The sequence below is a fragment of the Patagioenas fasciata genome, chromosome 4, assembly GCF_037038585.1.
Source record: "Patagioenas fasciata isolate bPatFas1 chromosome 4, bPatFas1.hap1, whole genome shotgun sequence".
In the NCBI taxonomy this organism is placed as follows: Eukaryota; Metazoa; Chordata; class Aves; order Columbiformes; family Columbidae; genus Patagioenas; species Patagioenas fasciata.
In genome coordinates, this window is record NC_092523.1 from 78,909,584 (window position 1) to 78,929,977 (window position 20,394).

The window sequence follows — 20,394 nt, forward strand, 5'->3', positions numbered from 1 at the left end:
TGCGATTAATTTCAGCTCAGCACTTCGCTTTAATGATGTGCTGCTGTAATACCATATGTGGGGCATTTGTTGCCTCCCCCCTAAACATCTACAGGGCATCAAGGTAGTCCTTGGCTTCTTTTGATGTCTGATGATTTCTGATAGAAGTGTAGCTGTTTTTCACTAATGCTTTATCTTCACTGGGGAATACATCTTGGTCTGAAGCCAAATGCTGTAGAACTAGTAGTAATATGATACTTGAAGGTGTTTTACTCAAATCAAAACTTGACGAGAGGCCAGCTGGATTCATGGGGAGAATTTGCTGAAACACAGCAATGGAGACCTTGGGAGTCTGAGTAAAAACAATATTTCTGCCTCCTTGTTATTGTAGTGCATATCCCGAATTATCTAGATCCTGAGATGAAAAATGAAAGCAGCACAAAATCCCGATGCTTGCTGAGCTTTCCTTTGCTCGAGAGTATTGATGTTGATACCGGGACTGACTGCTAATCAAACCAGCTGAGTCAAAACTGCAGCTTTTTCAGATGATCCCATATGGTCAAGTTACACTTGTTGTGGGAATGGTGAAGCAGCTATGACCTCTTTGTAACAACCTTACACCTTTTTATTTTAAAAAGGCACAAGATCTGATTCCTAATGATACGGAACCACTTTGTGTTCATGTAGGATTTGACTGGTATGCCTGCATTTTCACTTCTTCACAAACCAAGACCAAACCACCACTAACAAAACTGCAAAAAATAAACCAATTAAAGCCAAACCAAGAAACCCAGTATGGAAAATGTCCTAGTCTTAGTAAGGAAAGAAAAGCATATGCTGGTGCTTGTATCAGAATGTCAGGGATTTTGGAAAACAAGGGCTGAACGCCCGGCTGCAGTGAAACGGGGATGGGAAGATTGTGGGGTTTTTTGGGTTTAAAAGAAAGTATATTGCACTGAATTGCCGTGGTAATTTTAGCTTCTGCTTTGTGCTCGATTTGAACCCATCAGCTAATAGGAGAAACTATCGGTGTTTGTAGTACAGAAGACAGTGTTTGCTATTCTGAAGAATTATTTTGTTGATAATGGAACAGAGAAATTTAGAATATCGATGTAGTGTAACGCATACCCATGTGATATAACATATACGGATATACAGAAGGTTGTTGCGATTGTTGGACTTGGTTGTTTTTAATATCAGTAAGAGAAAATGACAAATCCTACCTGAAGAACTTGCACAGCATCTGATTTCTCAGTACTTTGAAATCCCCAGGAGGGGCCACAGTCCCTTAACAAGATCGTGCCCTGTTTGAGAGCCCTCACGGAGAAATAAGCAGTGAGACAAGTGATTGTTAATCACCACTTAGGTGCTTTTTTGGTTTTAAGTAGAACTTTGTCCTAAGGATTTGAAAAATCCTTTTGGTATATATTTTAAATTCACTTTTAGAAAGCATTTTTTTTTTTTTTAGAGGAAAACTTGACATGTAAAGTGTATATATAAAGGCAGAAGGCAGCACCGTGTCATCCTGTTACTTTTAGTTTGAAAAGCAAGCACATATGTGTTTGGTTGAAATCCAGGTAACAGAGAAGGCGGTTGGGACTCCTGCGCGTGAGGTTAATTTAAAGCATGCCAGAAAGCTCCCAGGGCTGCTGCTGATAGCAGCAATAATTATGTACTGCTTAAATTCTGGGGAGCATTAATATTTAAATTTGTATACCTTTCCATTATAGTTTAAATTTATGACACAGAACCCTGAGGCAAAAATGGAAGGCAATTGCCCTGCGATATCAATACACCATTTGTCTCTTTCAGAGACCCAGGAAGATGTCAGGTGATTGTTGTGCCTAGAAATTAATTTTTGATTACCTTATTTTCTTAACGCAAACAAGCTGCCGACTGCAATTCCAAGTCATTCTTTTGGGAAATGCATCAAGACGGTGATGTGCAGGCTTTCTGCAGACTCTGCATTTCAGAGGAGGGTGGTTTCTCCCGTAGCCACTCGGTGGCAGCAGGTGGCTTTGCAATGGGCAACGCTCATGGAAAACCCGCCTGAGCTTCTGCTCCGTTTCTTGTGTGCTACGATACCAAAGCCTTTCGGTTAAAACATAAATTACATTTTCCTTATTTTACGGAAATACCGGTGTGATGATATTTTGGAAGCTTTTAGCAGTATGCCACTCTGCAGTGTAAAACCGCGGGGAGGGCAGCGAGCCAGGCGCTCGGGTTTCCTGGCAGGTAAGGCCCGTGACGAGGAAACCTCTTAGAGCTTTTATTTCTGATGACACCATTGTCACAGCCAGGGAGCAGCAACCCTGCCATGCTGTGAAATTGGCAGCGTGTCATCCTTGGGATTGCAAGTATCAGAGATCGCTCAGAAGTAAAGCAACCCGACAGATAAATGACCGTGGCGGGTCAAATCCTTAGGTTGAAGCTCAGCACGGTCAGACACCAGCCTTCAACTGCAGAGCCGCGTGCTGTGTTCTGGGAAGAGCTGCCCCGAGGCAGCGGGCAGGTTTTGGGGTAGGCAGCTCTCCTTGCCATGCTGAGAGATGCTCCGGGTGCTGGGCTGGCTCAGCACATGCTGTCAGCTGCCTCTTTGAGCAGCAAGAAGCTGGCAAAAGAATCTGCAGCTTTCTGAATAGCGGAGAGAGAATATCCAGTTGTTCAGAGCTGGTGCTCGGGAGCAGTGCAAGTACTACATGGAGGGGAAAACACAATACTGCTGCATAGCGGAGGTTAAGCTTGGTTTCCTTCTTACTGTGTGTTGCCTCAAGACATTTCAGAAAAGTGGTTGAACAGCACACAGATGTCATACACAAATGAAAGAACTAAATTCCACGTGATATGACACTGTACAAAAAAGAAGTAAAGATGTCTTGCAAATTTTCTTTGTTTAATATTGCACTAAATTGTCATTACTGCTGTGTATTTGGTACATGAACTCTGGGATGAAGGCACTGATCAAAAGACACAGTGGTATTCTGCCTAGGCACAGGGTGCTGTGAGGGAAAGCAGCTGTTGGGCTCAGACAGATCCAGCTCTCCACTTTCACCTGGCTGGGAAAGCACAACATGATGTAGACTGCTCCTGGGTCACAAAAGTTTACAGAGCAGGCCATTAAGATAAATTACCTGAAATACATTTATTTTGACACTTGCAGTGGTAACTTGTGCAAGTTCAGAACTGAATACTTGTTCCATGTGTCCTCATAAGATTGCAATAAAGTAGGGGAGGGATGGAGCAGAGAGGTGGGGTTGGAGATCTCCTTATAGCTCTTCCTGCTGAATGTGAGTGGGGAAAAAATCACTTGGAGTAGTTTGTTCTGAGACTTCCAGTTTGAATAAGCGAGGCAGACATTAAAGAGGACTGGAGATGGTACCTCTAGCTTGAAGAGATGACCTGATGTAATGAAACGGAAAGTGTATCAGAGCTCTCAGTTTCTCAGTTGACTGATGTTCCTTTAGGTTATGATGCCTTTCAGGTGTAGTGTTTGAGCATTTGTCAATTTATAGCTTCGTCAAACTCAAAAAAAAAAAAAAAAAAACCCGCAAAATACAATGAGGTGTCAAGTTTTTCCTCTCATTTCATATCCAAACAGGATAAAAAGAAAAGTTTAATATTAGTTATAATAAGTCAGAAAGCTTTTGCAAGCTATGTAACAAAGCGATTCATATCCTGGCTCCAATTCCCCTGCAAGTCTCTTTTTTAAAGCAGAGCGTTGGTAAGTAAAAGTAGATTATCACCTGCTTTTTTTCCAGAAGGCATGAAACTTACTTTTCCTTGGGCGCTGACCCCAGCCTGTGCAGTAAGTGGAGCAGGAGAAGGATGCTATAATGCTTTTGTCAATACAAGTGTATCTTTCCCTGGGAAGTATCCAAAGGTGTGAGTCTGAATCCTGACCAAGGAAGAACATGTCACTCTGTTTTGGATATGGGAAGATGTCTGCTAATCCCTGTAAAAAGTGTTATTAGAATCTGTTGACTGAAGTGAGGTCTGAATTTGGTGTAAATCAAGGCACAAGAGAAAATCAAGTCGTTTTAATGTCGCTAATGTTGATATAGTACAAGGACTATAGAATCATTATACTCAAAAGTATAGTACAAGTGCTTCCTCACTCTAGTAAACATCTGAAAATAATGGTAATCTGCCATCTCTGGTAGATTATAGATATTTACCGTGTAATACTTCAGCACATTCTGTAAGCTCCTAACTACACAGACATTGAGGACTGGTCTCATTTAAGAGTCTAAACTCTTCTTGGCATAAACTTGAGCAGTAGGGTTATGTGTTGTTATATGCAGAATAACATTTCATGGTGAGTGTTCTCTGAACTGATTTATTGTGATGGCCCCACGGAAGCTTGGTCCGTGAGCAACTGGTTTATTCACATTATGGGATTAAAACCTGTCCTGAGCCAGGCTGGGTTTTTGTGGTGTCACCTGTTCAGAGTGGAAACAGCAACATTTGAAAAGTCAGGGTATAAATATTGCTATCCTAGACAACACAACAGACTAATGTTTTATTTCTTTCTGAAAGAAAATAACTGCAATAAAGAAATCTACCCTGTGTAATCTGTATTGCTGGTTCTTTTTAAACGCAGACCTTTGACCGAGAGCCTGTCTTATTTTAGGCCTTTTGCCAGCGTGCCCTGAGCGCCTGGCCGTTAACAAATAATGGGAGCATTGATTAGGGAACCTAAAAAACCTCAAACTGGAGCACATTAGACTACTACTTTAAAAATTTATTCCAATTAGTAGTGGGGGGCTGCTTCCTACCCCACTAAATTAGGCAGCTGGGAATTAATGGCGAGTGAAAATCATTATAATGACAGTCTTTTTTGGTAAGGATTTGAGAGAGTTTCTGAGAGTGTCACCATGACCTCAAAGAGTTTAAATTGCTCTCTGTACTGAAGATGCGTAAATGTTGATTAGTGAAAAGGTCTTGGGAGTCCAGTCTAGCAGAGCTCAGCCTTTCCTGCCTGTCCGAGCTCTGACTTGTCACTGTAATAAGCTGCTCGTCCCCATTTATTTGAATAGCTCAGGATGAGGAATTCTTTGACTTGATAGATGATATTTAATGGCAAACCAGAGACTCTTTAATGGCTAAGTTGCTGATCAAGTGAGTGTGTATTTTCATTCATTGTCCTTTTAAACAAAAAATGTGCTATTTCTTTGTTATTCTTTATTATATGCACATTGTTTCAAGTAAATTCATAAGAAAAATGGGAATTATCACAGAAGTAACATAGGTGTCATTCAAATTGCAGAGCCACACCGTGAACAGAAATAAATGCAAACAGAACTGGGGGTAAAAAGACATCTAACAGAGTGAAGAACAGGTTTGGTGCTTTACTTTGTGGCAAATCTAGTACATAGCTTTTGAGATACTGTTTTCTTCTGAAGAACCACACATGGATTCATTCTCTGTTATTGGTGTATAACAGTACTTGGGCTTCATATATATATGTGTAATATGTAAATTATATATATGATTATTAATATTTATATTATTATCTATTATATTTGTTAGAAGAGAATGCGCGTGTGGGTACTGGAAGCATCAGAGTTTTGAAACTACAGGGGAGAAGTAACAAAGCCTGTAAGATTTATGCATTACAGGGTTTCCAGCAAGGGATTGTGGTTTTTCACTCTCTGCGAGATGTAAATACCTCTCCAGAATGTAATGATGTATTTTGTATTGCTGATGTCGCTCCAAGCTTATTACAGGTTGCCTTGCTTCCCCAAATTCCCAATCTGCTGCCCACTCAATTGCAATAACAACAACCAAAATCTGTTTTTTTGACCAGTAATTACCATTACTGTTTTTCTTTTTAAATAAAGAACAAACCAAAGAAATTGGAGACAAGTATGCAGTAGTGGAAAAACGATATTTGAGCAGAAGCCTTTCTCAAAAATGATTTAAACCCTTGTTTACCAGAGCAGCTGTAGGCCAGAGTTGCCATGGAAACAGAAAGAATTCAAATAATATTAGCAATAGCCTATCTATTATGATATTGCCTTAACAATGCTATAGTAAAGGGTCACTTGTGGTTTCATTTACGGGGCTCACTTTTTAGTGATTTATCACCAATATTACAGGCTACAAATCTGAATTAGAAATAGAAGGTTCAGCCTTGAATTGGCTTCTAACAACATTGGGAGGGAAAAAGTATTAGATTTTCCTATTTACTGGACAAAAATATTTTATTTATTTAATCATATGTCTAGGAGAGTTTTGAGTTTTTCATATGGAGCAAGTTCTTAATCTTTTCTTAGGAATAAAATAATGCTCAGAGCATAAAATACATTGTGTTTGGCATCCAAAGGTGCTGAGTCCAGCAGTAGAGATGATACAGCAGGGACTGGCACATTTTGGGAAGAGATCATTTGCTAGAAGTATTTTTTTTCGTCTTTCTCTCTGTGTGTATGATTGGGCAAGAAAAGGCAACAAACAAAACTGAAGCTTGATTAGGTGTCATCAAGCAATTTTTGCTTCTTTAGATGTTGGCTGAAGCATTGGCTTGGTGCTGTCAGGACACAGCCAGAAGTTCCTGATTGCCAAAGTTTCAATTGCCAAAAGGTTTCCCCGTAAGTTGTGTTTAATTTGAGTGCTTTTGGAAAACTTACCAGAGCAATTCCCGTGTTGAATAACCTGTATTGCTCACATCTCGAAGGTATCTACAAATAAGCTTTGCAGAATGCTCTGCGTTTTATTCCAGATAAATGCAGGGCAGAGATGCTCAAGGAGCTTTTTCTGTATTTGGCACAAAAACCTGGCACACAGCGCACAGCAAACTTCCCGAAGCCAGCTGATGATTTCGAGCACGCTAGAACGCTTGCATAGCGCTTCGCCTATTGCAAAAGCTGTAAAAACTTTAACTAACTCACTAAACAAATTACGTGTTGCAGATGTATCCCTCTGCTGGCAGGAAAGCATACGTGTGTGTGAGTGAGGGGGGAAAATCTATTAAAGGAGCCTTTATTTGGTCATTTTAAGCTTTATTGCAATTCTTTGACTATTTTCTTACAGAAGAATTTTTTCCTAGGATTATAAGGACATTGCAGATTAATGTATAAAAACATACACACCTTTTTCTTTTTGAACACGAAAAATCCAGTTGCCTCGGTTCCTTTTACAACCAAAGTGAATGTGAGTGTTTCAGAATTATTTGAAAGAATGACCAACAGTCATTGAAGTGCCTCTGTCTGAAACAATATTGTTTTATCCTTTATTCACAGACTCAAATCTCAAACTTTCTGGTGCACTTCTTAACTGTGGGGTTCACATTGGCAAATATGGCAAATAGGCCAGGATTCTGTCTGAGTCTGTGCATTGGATGTTATTTATATACCCGTGCTTAGCAGAGTTATAACATTCTACTGTGTTACCGTTTGCGCTGTTGGTGGCGTTGCCGTGTTACAAAAACCATATCCACTGTTTTTGGGTCTTAAGGGCACATTAATCTATAATAGAAATGGATCTCCACATGTTAGCTACAGTCAGTGTTCTTACCAAATATTACAAGACTTATTTTTTTCCTTTCTGAAGTCTCTAGTTTATTAGAGTAGGGAATAATGTGCTTCTTGGGTGGTGCTATTGAGGAAGAAAGAAGGCTTTTCAGCTGCTCTTGGTATGTGAAAGGCAGCCATAGTCTTTCCATTTGCTACGAAGGTTTTTTCGGCTGTTGGCAGGGATTCTGTGTTTTTAAAGGTTTTTCTGTTTGCTGGGTTTCATGTAATTTCATTTTCCTTTTGAAGTGTGCGGGAGAGTGCAGAAGGGGAAACACTTCATTATGTCCATGAATTATTCAGGTACAGTTCTCGGAGTTAACATTACTTTAAATAGCTCAAGGTCTTTCTTTTTCCCTGAGTGTAGCTCCGCTTTCGTTCTTGTGCGGTGCTCTTTGGCCGAATACAATTTTGATGAAGTACTGTCTTTTGGCAATTTCTAGAAATCATTTCAGACTTGAAATAAGTATTTGATTCTGATCTTTTCCAGCATTAGATAAGCAGTGATCCCGAGTAGATACAGGTGAATAGTCATACACATGACTTTAGGAAAGAAGCAAATTATTCTCCCTAGAGTGTGTTTTTTGTGTGCTCTTTGACGAGCATTGATCTCAAATAACCCCTCACATATATTTCTACAGTGAAGAAAAAAACAATTTATCATCTTAAATAGTAATGTGCTGCTATACATGCAATATTAGGCTGCTTTTCTCTGAGATTAATTTTATAAACTGCATTCAACACATCATTTCAGTAGGGTGGCATCAACACTAACTCCTTATATTTGCAGAAAAAACAATGAGATATGAAAATCTGTATTGAGAAAATAGTTAAGGACAACAGCAGAGGGGAAGATGATTGGAAAGATGTCTGGAGGCCGACATGGGGAGAAAGGAAAGCAGAACGCAACCCAAAGGATTTTTTTGAAAACTTGAGTTTTAAAATTTTTATTCTTGTAGTTCTAAAAATACATTTGAAAATGCAGTGATCCCTGCATAATACTGTATTCAAATGAGATACAGGCTATTATGTCGGGGGAAAAAAGCCTTAAAAACTCTGCCTCTGGTTGTAGGGCTTTCCTGACCCAGTCTAAAGCGGCAGTGAAATAGGACTAGAGATTCTTGAGGAGAAAGGCTTTTCTATCCCATGTAAGTGCTGATGAAGAGAGAGATGTCCACGGCCAAAACCCCTCCAGGAGAAATAGTGAGTTTGCTGAGCACAGGCACAGAGTTTGATCAAAAGATAAATGAAAGGTTAAAATGCAGTCAGTATGTTCAAGTTCTCGATCGTAAGGTTCTACGCATGTGAGTATAACTTGATTTAACTGTCAGATTTTGTTGCAGTATCAGTAAAATGTAATGAAATGGAAATCTGTCAGTTGTGTAAGAGAACCCTGAAAAGCACTGGAAAACACCAGGTCCCAGTGGTAACCTGTGCGTGCTTACACGAACAAAACCCGCATCTCCTTGCTCAGGAAACAACGTTTGTCACGGCTGAGTCTCCCTCAGGATAGCAGCGTGCAAAATGAGAAAGGAACAGAAGCCATCGAACATCGTATTGACGGGGGACTGCGTGTTAATTAGAATAAAATTACAAAATAATGTATACAACTCTCTGAAGATGCTGTTAATGATAGAAAACCTGTGTCTGCTGCCTTTAGGACCTTGGTACTTCACTATTTCAATGGCATGGGAGCAAGAAGTCCGCAATAAAATCTTGTGAAAACATCAAGAAATGAGCCTGTTGATTTATGCCAATGGTTGGTGGCTGTTTCAAATTGGCAGATTTGTCACCTCAACCAAATTATTCATCTTGGTTTTCCATATTAGTAGTAAATATTCAGCTCTACGTGGATTTACTCTGCTTCATTTATGTGTTGTGCAATTGATTTGATTTTACTAGGTCTATTTTGGAATTAAATTGCATTATTCAATGAAATTATGTGCTTTAGTGTATTTGAATATCCATATGCATGTTTTATTGTCATTTTTGAATACCAGAGTAGTCAGTGTTTTGTTAAGTATACTATAATTCCATAAGCAGTAGCATCACTTGGTGTTTAGATGTGTAACTTGGTTATTCGGAGTAATAATTCAAAAACCCACATAGAAAAGGGACCTTCATAAAGAAATGTTATTTGTGTTTTGTTGTTTAAGTCTAATAGCAGATTTGAGACCTGTTATGTTCAGCACTTGATATGTATTTACTTCTAAAACTGTTCTTATTTATTCTGTCCTTCAAACTCATTTTAGAGAGTCATAGATTCCGAGTTGGAACAGGGCTAAAATAATTGAAATACTTCACTATCCTGGAAAAGGACTGAAAATGAGTGTGTTATGCGTTAGATTGAGTGATGATGGGAGAGGAAGCGGGGAGAGAGAAAGATGGAGATGGGGAGGGAACTAAGGTAGGAATGAAGCCCTTTCACCAACACTGAGTAAACTTACTGTCCAGATACACAGTCTGTCTGGGAGGATCTCTGTGCCTAATCCATTTGTATCGCTGCAACATTTCACTGTTTCTGAACTATATCCATGCAGATCACTGTGTATCTTTCAATAATCAAATAGTTCTTTCATCATATTTCTTAAGTACATTAAGAACATCAAGGGCCAGTCACAAGTAAATTGAGTAGAATTGAGTTCAGTGAACTTTGAGTAAGATACCGAGATGTTGGATGAAAACCAGCACCTTATGCCTCTTGTTGTTGCTGAAAGAATTTTAGGTATTGAAAGTGCTATTGAAGCCTTGAAGTAATGTTGGAATATCATCCTGTTCTGCTGCAGCCATTACCCGTTATCAGTAGCAGCCTGAACCAATGTACGCTTTACTGCATTTTATTCTGAACTAATAACATGTAAAATATCACTGTTAAACTCTCGATTAAATAGATACTTGTTTAAATAATGGTGGGATTCCAGCAAGTCAAAGGGGAAAGAATGGTAGGCAAACTAGGGCTGCAAGCTGTCCTGAGCAGGAAGAACGGACACATGGGCAAGTGATGGACAGAGTCCATCTGCTCGCAGATTATCATCAGCTTCCAGATCAGCTGCCAGAAAAAAGCACTGTCAGGTTAATTTCGGGTCAATGATAATGACAAAAGGGTGGTGGAAGTCAAGTGGGAAGCAGCCACCAGAAGCAGGAAATTTGTCTTAAGGCTTCTAAGGGGCTATTACAGAGTCCATATAAAGGTTTTTACTGCAGAGCTTCTGCTCTAACTAAATGGCTTGCCTCCTGGAATAAATAGAAGCTATGCCACCATAAATAGACAATTAATGTGTGTTTGGGTCCTTGATGGAAGCACTGATTTATTTATCTCTATATAGCAAAGCCCTGAAACTATTCACTTTGAATGCTTTTTAGGGCTTGATCTCATTTACATATTTAAATTTGTGTTATTCTTCAAGGAATGTAGCAAGGGGGAGAATGTAGCAAGGGGGAAGAGATGATAGAAAGAAATGACAATGGTTACTAATTGTCCTGACACCCAAAAACCAAGGGATGCTGGCAGGGGGCTGTGGGTGAGCACGGGAGCGGTGCCACCAGCCCTGCTGGGAGTGATGGTTGAACTGGGAAAGGCGCAAACCCAACTTTGAACGGTACAAAAGTTGGAGTTACATAGATTGTAGGATTTGTACTTCTGTTGTGTCATTTTTTGGTAAATAATTGAGATACTGTGAAAGCAGAATGGTGACAAATTCGTTTCCACTTGGACAGTTGTTTCACACAACTTCTCACTGATCCAGTGTTGGTAGAAAAATTTTTTGTAGGTCCTACTTAAACTTATTTCCTCAATCTAATTGCTCATTATTTTGTGCAGAACAGTTTGGTTAACACATCTGTCTAAATGCTGTTTGGTTGCTTGTTTTTTAATAGGATGTTTTAAATAACTTGGGTTCCTGTGAGTTGGATGAAGATGACCTGATGCTTGACTTGGAGTTCCTAGAAGAACATCATCACCACCGTTCTGGTAAGTCAGCTAAATACCGAATATCTTCAGCAAGCCATTATTATTCTAGAAATATGATGTCAATGTACAATTACGGGGAAATAAACAAGTCCTTTTCTTGGAAGAGCAGTATGTGTTTTGAAACATTGTTTGTGAGTGCATTTGCCTTTTATCAGGAAGATGCTCTTTACACTGTGTTTGGGCTTCATGTGGTCAGTTACGAAATGGAAGTGATTTTTCCAGCTACAGAAGAATTCCAACCCCAAGGGTTTACGCATTTGGTTTTCTAGATGCTTCACATGACTCCTACCCACCAAGCAGTTACTAAGACGACCATTGCTGATATAATTGTTATCCTGTTTTGTGTATGCTGGAGTAATATACTTCAGATGAAGAAGCCTTGGCTGGAGATGTTGGTTGGTTAAGGCACGGTTGTGGAATGTCAACAGCCACGGGCAACTCATGGTGTGCTCAGAATGATTTCATAACAGGATTCCACAAGGTCTTGGCAAGTCACAGCACCTGCAGGGGGGAATTCTGCATTGCCTTGTTTGCATATCTGTTAATACTTACAGGACAAATAATCTGTTCCATTCTATGTGGTAGAAAGCAAAGTAACCAGAGAGTGTGGAGGATTACAGCAGCAATATGCGTGTGATCATAGTTTCCTGCATACCTGGGAGCTAGGATGCAACAAATGAATGGCATGGAAAAGGCCCTTTTAAACCTGCACTGAATAATCCTATTAAGTGGTTAAGGAAACTGTGAAGAAACGTGGGTCAAAAAGCTTCAAACCCAAATGTAACTTTTATAAGAAATCATAGTGTTTAGAGTCGTTCATCCCCTGGACCTGTTGGGAACAAATTAACTGGCAGAACCATTTTCCATAAAAAACCTCCCCTGACACCTTGCACTTGGCCTCACCTGTGTTTTCCTTCTTTTTTTATATTTATGCAGCACTGAATGAGTAGCGATGGAAAAGTTAGGTCCAGTATATTATTATCAAGATTTGTAGCAGCTTCTGGAGCAGCTAAGATGATCATGCCTAAATGACATTATACTTGATGGAAAAGCAATTAAGATGAAGATGTGATATGACACATGATCTTTCTACCCTTGGCTCATTATCCAGAACAAATGAGATGCTTTTAAAACAGAAAGATCTCTGTTGCCCTTTGAAGAATGGTGACCATTTCTATTCTGAGCAGTAATGTGGGGGCACATATTGCAGCACACACATTGTCTTTATATAAGAAAATGTTTATCGTATTAATATTTGCTCTTTGATTTATTTGTTCGGTCTAACTGCAAAAAAAATAGGATTTGCCTATTTGTCCCTTTTGGTTTTGAGTCATTCAGTCAGGTGACTGTTTGTAGTACAATAAAGATCCTGTCAATGTTATTCTACATAGATATTCTGATGATAGTGTTTATTTGGGTAAGGCCATCAGTCCTAGAGCCATATTACAATTTACTTGTGCCCTACTTCGGCTCTTTATAAGCAACTTTGTGCAGAATTATTACAGGGGAGATGTTCCAAGAGAAGCTCCAGTCAGTATTTTAACAAAATAGTTGAAATATGAAAATGTGTAGTTGGAAAAGAATTGAGTTCTTTCTTCAGTTGTTATGGAGGGTGTCACGGCAATAAATAGAGTTTCTGGCTATTTAATGGCAAATTGAGAGTCTCTGAACTGCCATTAGGAGCTCCAGATTTTTAGAGACCCTGGTTAGTTAAGACCAGACTTACTGCAACTTCTCTGTTTATCTGCTGTGGTTGAAATTAATATGATCTTTTAGGGTGAGGATATGTCTTAGTTCCTACTGAAGTTGGCCATATAGTAATAATTTAACAAAATAATTGTATTTATTGATCTACCATAATTTTAGTGACCATTTATGGATAGAAAATAAGATGCTATTGGAAGGATTTCTGGAAGAAATAGATATTGAGTAGGGAGCCAGCTGGCAGGCAGGGAGACCTTGTTCCCGAAAGTGGAAATCTGTATTAATTAAAATAGAGCTAGAAATGGGAAAGAGACAAAGGCCCGTTAACCCTTCCATTGTTTGCCATTTTATTTATTGATGTTTCAGGAAATTTATTATTCAGATTCATTTTGTGTGTTCTCGTTCTGTCCCTCTCAGCCTTTCCCCAGAGGTGCTGGTTCCCTTCCAGCAGCACCCTCACTAAACGGGGTTCCTGCAGAAAGGAGCCGTGAACCCTGATCAATACCACACATTTAAAAAATATCCCTAACTTGTTCTCTAACCATACAATTGAAGACAAGGAGACAGCTGCAAACCCCATATAGATGCTTCTACGTGGAATGTAGATTTCTGTTCCCCGCTGGTCTGAACATGGCTTTACAAGGCTGGAATTCCCTCATTTCTGACCTGCTCTCCAGAAGTGAGTTTACTGTGTTAATTTACTTGTTTTGTTTCTCTTGTAAAGGCTGTGTTGCTGAGATAAAAATGTAAGAGACATTTTATTATCCCACCTAACACAATAGCTTTGAAATTTAATAAAATAATATTTACGTAGTACTTGGTGAGTGGAGAGCACTCCTGCATACAAACGCAAGAGATTGATCAGCTTGGGTCACTGAGATTTTTGCATACTCTTCTTAGGCTGGAATATTTAAAACTAAGCATAGTATGACATACATGATGAGTCTTGAGGGTGTCGTCTTATTACTCTAAGTAAATTAGACTTTTAAAATATGCTACAGCGTTGATTTCTTGTTGTAAAATAATGAAGTTAGTGGTTTCTGTAGCGGGAAACCATTGCCCGTTTATAGAAAGTGGCAGCATTAATTTAACCTCATTCATTTTCCTCTTTTCTGGTAAAACATGACTTATTTGATTCCAAGTATTGATTATTCAAATGTATAAAGAAGATCTTTATATTGGGTGGGATAAGCAGGGAGGAATTTATTCTAGTAATGCACATTAGTGTGGGTGAGTTGTGTGTTGGAGTTGTGCTATGATAAAACACTAACTGTCTGGTTTTGTATGGTTAGTGTTGGCAGTAAATCATGCCAGCAGTAAACAGCATTTTCTAAAAGTTCCCAAATGCTTCGCTAGCCAAGGTATTTTGTAATTTATTAACTGTTCGCCATAGATGTCTTAAAACCGGGGCCCCTACATCTTGGGCTTTAATACCTCAGCCTCATCTGTAAAGCAGCGATCCAACAGTAAAGCACTACACAAATATTTGACAGATCACTGAATGGGTTTGCAGGCTTTCAAGGGCAGGGTGAGAAATAGCATTTTGACTTTGGAGATGGATTGACAACTTGAACATGCTTATTTAGATGTCAAATTACAGTCATCATATCAGATTATGAACTTTTAATAATGTAATTCCATTAGGTATTAGCAAACTCGCCACGAAAAACTCAGTGTGGTTGGTTTTCAGCAAGTACGAGTCGGGAATTTTTCTTGTGTTTCTTTTAAATTCCCATAGCCTGCGGATCAATTGCCATCAGTGCCCAGCCAAACGGAAGGGTTGGTGTAATGACCCAGTGATATTAATTAGGTAGTTGCTGAGTTATTTTGAAAGTGATGAACAAGCTGCGTGCAAATTCCGTGGTGGCTTTGGAGCTCCTCCTGTGTCTGTTAATTAAATGTACTGATTATTCGTATTAATTTTTTAATGGAAAGTAGAAGCACTGAGATGAAACTGCTTTTGTGTATGTGGTGTATTTTTGGTTTGTTTGTGGGGTTTTTGTTTTCTTTGCCCAGGCCGCAGAGAAATGCCCATGTTATCAAAGGAAAAGTACAGAGAAATTCCCTGCTGGTACCAACTCTGATTAGCATAGGTAGTTACAACCTGTCAAACAGAAATAAATTTGCCCACTTTTTAAGTGTGAAATACATTCTACATGTAATAAGGGAATAGAAAAAAATACAGTGTATTTACAAGTTATACTACTTGTCTTGGCAACAAAATACCACATGCCAGCTCCTCCTTGCAAGGAAAGCAGATTTCCCAGTGTTTTTAATCTGCCTTTAAAGAGAGGGGAGAAAAAAAGATCTTAAGTATGTATCTTTGTCAGACAACTGCGAAGAACTGAAGAAGAGATACTTAAGTAACTGGAGTGTATTGCTTTACTCGTGAATGTGTTGTTGGCAGGAAATTATGTCTCTCTGTTTAAAAACAATGACATATTTTGATTTTTAATTGGAACCGGGCATCCAACTCCTTGAACTCTTTTAACAGCTTCACTGTTCCCAAATGCCACCTTTTGAGATGGGTTACAGATCAGGTCCAACTGGGGCTGCATCCTTTTAGTCTTCTACTTAAAATGTGTAATTACATTTCAGCTTGTATTTATGGGTTTTGAACAAAATGAAGATTATGATGGTAAAATCCCAGGGCTCCGAATCTCTGCCAAAAAGGAGGTGCACGTCTTATTTAGCTCAGTAGCGTGTTGCGTTGTCCCCACAGAGTTTGGACAATAAGTTAATAAAAAAGGAGTGCTAATCATGAACATAACAAAACCTGATGTATGACTTCATTAATTAAACCACTATATGGATATCCTGGTGACAATTTAAAGTTGAAGTTCATGCAACTAGTTTCTCCATAGATAGAAAAGTTAGATGGATTTTTGTATTTTCAGAATGTCCTGTTCCACTAAGCTCTGTGTTTTCCCTTGAAGCATTGTTTAATAAATCTCACACAATAATGGAGCATAGGCTCGTAGAAGATTATTCCTCCAGCATCCTGGAGCAGCCTGGTCAGTATTCTGGAAAAGCAGATCTGAATTCAGATTCCTGTTTCTGTTCTGTTATTTATGTAAACGTCTGGTGTAATCTTATTCCACTTTCAATTGAGGAAAAACATCCACAACCCAAATTTAACTTTGTCATAAAACTCTTTTAGTGTATTTTATCTGCAAGGTTGAGTTGTGAATGAGCTTGGTTGGGGGCCCACAGGAGGCATGTAACCCTAGCTGTGCTTCCCTCAGAATAAAACGTGGCTGAGATATTATACATAATTGGCCTGTGCTCAGTGGATCAAGGAAAATACGCAGTTTCCTTAGCAAATTAGTATTTTTACCTCTTTTTTTGTGTGTGTGTGTGCAGAGGGGTGAAAGCCTAATGTGTTCAAATGATGGGTATAAGTTGGGTTCCTTTCTGGCTGATACAGATTTTATGAATGATACGTACTTGTAAATTCTATTTGGTTAAAAGAAGATCAACATCACAGCCATAATTTCGATGCCAAGAGGTTTTTCCTTCGTAAATAGACAAAAAGGGCAAAAAAGCACAGTCCTGAATGCCAGGGTCGTGGGAGAATACTTTGTGTGAGATGTGTTTGTATGATTATCATGGATCAATTAGAATCAGTCTGTATCTCAATTTCCTGCTCTTTCATAATGGTAGTGTGACATTTAGTTACAAATCCTTATTCAGATTGATATGCTCAGCCTTCATTTACTGAAAGAACCAGGACAGTGATTAAATTAGAAACACTGCCTTTCTTCATTGCTTTGATTTTACACATTCATTGAGCTGAAACATCTTTAATAATATCTGCAGGCAGAAAATAAATGCAATAATAAACAAATGGAAGCATACCACCCTATTTTAAAGCAATTCTGCGTTTTTAAGTGGCAAAGTTGAAGCAGGGTGTTAGGTGCTGCTTTTCTGTCCTGCTTGGTGAGTTTACAAAGATCTGGACTGTGTGTCTTGCCCAAATGGCAGTGTGACGATAACTCGAGAGAAGCATGCTGTTCCTTAGTTTTCTGTGAGTACAACCCAGGGATTTAGGAACTAAAAGGAACAATTACAAGCTCACAATTATTCTGCAGAACAGCCATAAGTCCGTTTATATAAAAACAAGTGCACCTTCCATCCAACTTCTGCAGTGATCCTACTCTGGGGTCAGACTGCAACTGTGAGTGTCTGGAGAGTCTGAGTTAGTGATGGCGTTTGGTGTTTTGAAGTATTTCTCTCTGGGATCCGTGTAGCTCCACTCTTAGGTAAATCAAGGAGGGGTAGTCTGGTAGTTAAAAGGTGAGTCTGGGTCTCCTGGCTTGAGCTGAGTTCTTTGATGCAGATTTCCAGTGCTACCGTGGGCTCGTGACTTAATTTACTTGTCGAATGGAGAAAGCGGTGGTCCTGTAGTCAGGGGGATTTGGCATTAAAGTTTGAGAGATAATCAAGATACTGTTGGGATGGAGCTGCATTAATAACTAGAGTCATTACAGTCTTTAGAGGCCAATTATGTTATATTTTGTGCCTCTTCATCTGTCATTGCAGGAAGTGGAGCAGACACTCAGACGCTGCCATTGCTGGTGCATCTGCTCCTCTTACTGCTCCGGTTATTTTTGTCTTTCCTTTTGCTGAAGAAATGCCGAAGCAAAACACAAGGTTCTTTGTAACAGGGAGAAAAAAAATACTGCAGGAGCCTATCATTCTCATCAACTAAATAAATGACTTTTTAAATCATTCCGGAATTGTGTGATACCTACCATCCATCATTACTCAAAGACAGGGTGATATCTGCTGTAGTCTTTGAAATGATGAGTTGAATTTGTTGTTGCATGTCTTGTACCTGAGTCTCTTGTGTCCCTTCTTTTATTCCTGTGAGGATGCTGCCAAGTCCTTAATATCGTGTGACTTTTGTAGTTTGCTTTGGGCTTTTTGTTTGTGTTTTTACCTCGAGTTTCCCTTAATGGGAATTCACCAATAAATGCCATGTAGGTAATTAAGGCCTGAGATTTGTTGCAGCCTAGTTCAGCTTTGATGGGGGGGGTCAATAGGTAACAAATGCTTCAGAGGTAGCTCAGGGGTGCCTGGGCTTCCTGAAAATGTTTTGTCCTCTCAGAGAGCCCCAGAACAAATCTGTGCTTTGGATTGTATAGTTTTCTGTAGTATATTGTAAGGAGGAGTTCATACGCTTGTCTTTGCCAAAGGAACAATTTGAGATGAACTCTGAAAGCTGACCTTGAAGAAACGGTCTGGTTTCACCTTCCGTACTTACTGTTGTATTTCTCAATCTGACCTGGAGTGAATAATGCCCGGCCCTCTTCTCACACACCTCAGTGCCAGTTTCTTCCACAGATCTTACGCTGTAGGGAACAGCTCTAAAATGAGAGTTTGTCAAAGCACTTTCTTGCCATGGCTCCAGAGGCTTCTGCAAAAGCCAGTGCATTCATTAGGCCTGCAGGGATAACACCTGTATTATGGTGTTTGGGTCTTGTTTTGTTGCCCCCATTTCTGTAGTGTTGGAACATCTTTTGGAGAGAGTCTGTTTCCTTCGGAGATCTAAAGGGAAGTGTGGTTGCAGTTGAAAATCTTCAGAATGCACGTTTGAGAACAAGCCCAAGTGGTCTGTTGTAGGATGGATAACATAGGTACTGATGGGTCTGCAAGTGCCAAGGTATACACACATTTATATTAAATTGAATCTGTGGATATCTGTATCGTTTTCCTTCTTTTCACAGAACTAAGCATTGATCAGTTCAATATGTAAAGAGACGCTGAACCACGCGTTAATCTGTGAAAAGCTGATTGTGGATGAAGGTTTCTCTGAAAGTATAACAACATTTATGTAAACGTTTGTACCTCTAACTGTTTGTACCTAAAATGTACCTGACAAACCAGAGGCATTACTTGGAGCTGTTTCAGGGTTTTAAATGCTTTAATTCCTCATACACGATTTTTGAGAACTAGCGGCAGGTTTTGTTTGTGGCGCAGTAACTGCTGAATCTGGAAGGGTGAGAAATGAAACAGAAAACGGATAGGAAATGAGTGTGGCGCTTTCTGGTTGCAGCATATAGAAATATTTCCAGCCCTGCAAACACAGGTCACATATTTCTTAGGAAGAAAAGGATTAGTGTTGTGTTTGCAGCGGTTAAGGAAGCCAGGGAGGCCCCAGGACACGAGAAACTCATATGGGAAAAAAGAAAGTGTAAGTGTTGGTAGTAAACTCTTCTTTATTATAATGATTATGATTTTGCTGACTCTCAAAAGCCCAGGCAACACGATTAACCTGTTGAAGATCTTCCTGACTGGACCAGTTTTTTCCTCGCAGAAGGTTTTCTTTATAAAAAAAGCAATTTAGTGTAGAAATGCACTTATTTGGAGGTTGAAAAGCAGGCAGGCAGTAGATAAAATGAAAGTACAGTTGTGTTGTAATATTATTTTGTGCTTTTTCCCAAACCTGTTAATTTCACAGAAAATAGTTTTGACAAGCCTCTCTATTTCTAATACATTTTCTTCATGAATAAAACATGGAATAACTCTACTTCTAACATTCAATTGCATTGTTTTCTTCCCTATTCAATCTTTAATTTTTTGTTTGACTATGTTTGGAGATTTTTGTGGAATTGGGCATGCAGGAAAAAGTATTCTTTATGCTTCTTAGTATAACATTACTGACGTGATCTACTTGTTGTAAATGATGGCTTTTAGGCTAGAATGACATCAAGAATTTGCATAACCTTCTTATTGTTGGTGTGTATTAGATTAAATGCAAGTAGCTGCTGGTTCTGAGGGTTTTCAGTCAAAGAACCAGGTGTGTTGCACATAGAACCAGGTGTGTTGCACATAGAACCAGGTGTGTTGCACATAGAACCAGGTGTGTTGCACATAGAACCAGGTGTGTTGCACATAGAACCAGGTGTGTTGCACATAGAACCAGGTGTGTTTTGGCAAATGGGCTGGCTGAGGTTGCTCATGAAGAACCTGGGGACAATCCCTGGGCCTGCAGAAGAGGCAGATTGGGCTGGGGGAGGATGTCCAGCAGGCAAAGGCATCGCCTTGTACTGAGTTATTATTGAATCTTGCACTGTGACCCTTGGAACTCTGAGTCATTATGGGGAAATAAATGGATACAGCTGAGAAAGAAAAACAGAACGAGAAAAAACGCACTTTCAGCTTCCGGGAAAAACAACTTATTTGGGAATGAAGTTGCTTTAAATTTGGTTTGGAGTGATAGATGCCAAG

At 39.3% G+C, this 20,394-nt stretch overlaps 1 protein-coding gene across 7 annotated transcripts in view; it reads left to right on the forward strand.

Moving 5' to 3' along the window:
* Positions 1–20,394, forward strand: part of CCSER1 (coiled-coil serine rich protein 1) — a 436,344-nt gene that overhangs the window by 65,060 nt on the left and 350,890 nt on the right. For all 7 annotated transcript variants that reach the window (XM_071808258.1, XM_065837729.2, XM_071808257.1 and 4 more), the window contains exon 4: positions 11,364–11,457. In XM_071808258.1, coding sequence (XP_071664359.1) covers positions 11,364–11,457 — 94 coding nt within the window. The remainder of the gene's footprint in view (positions 1–11,363; positions 11,458–20,394) is intronic.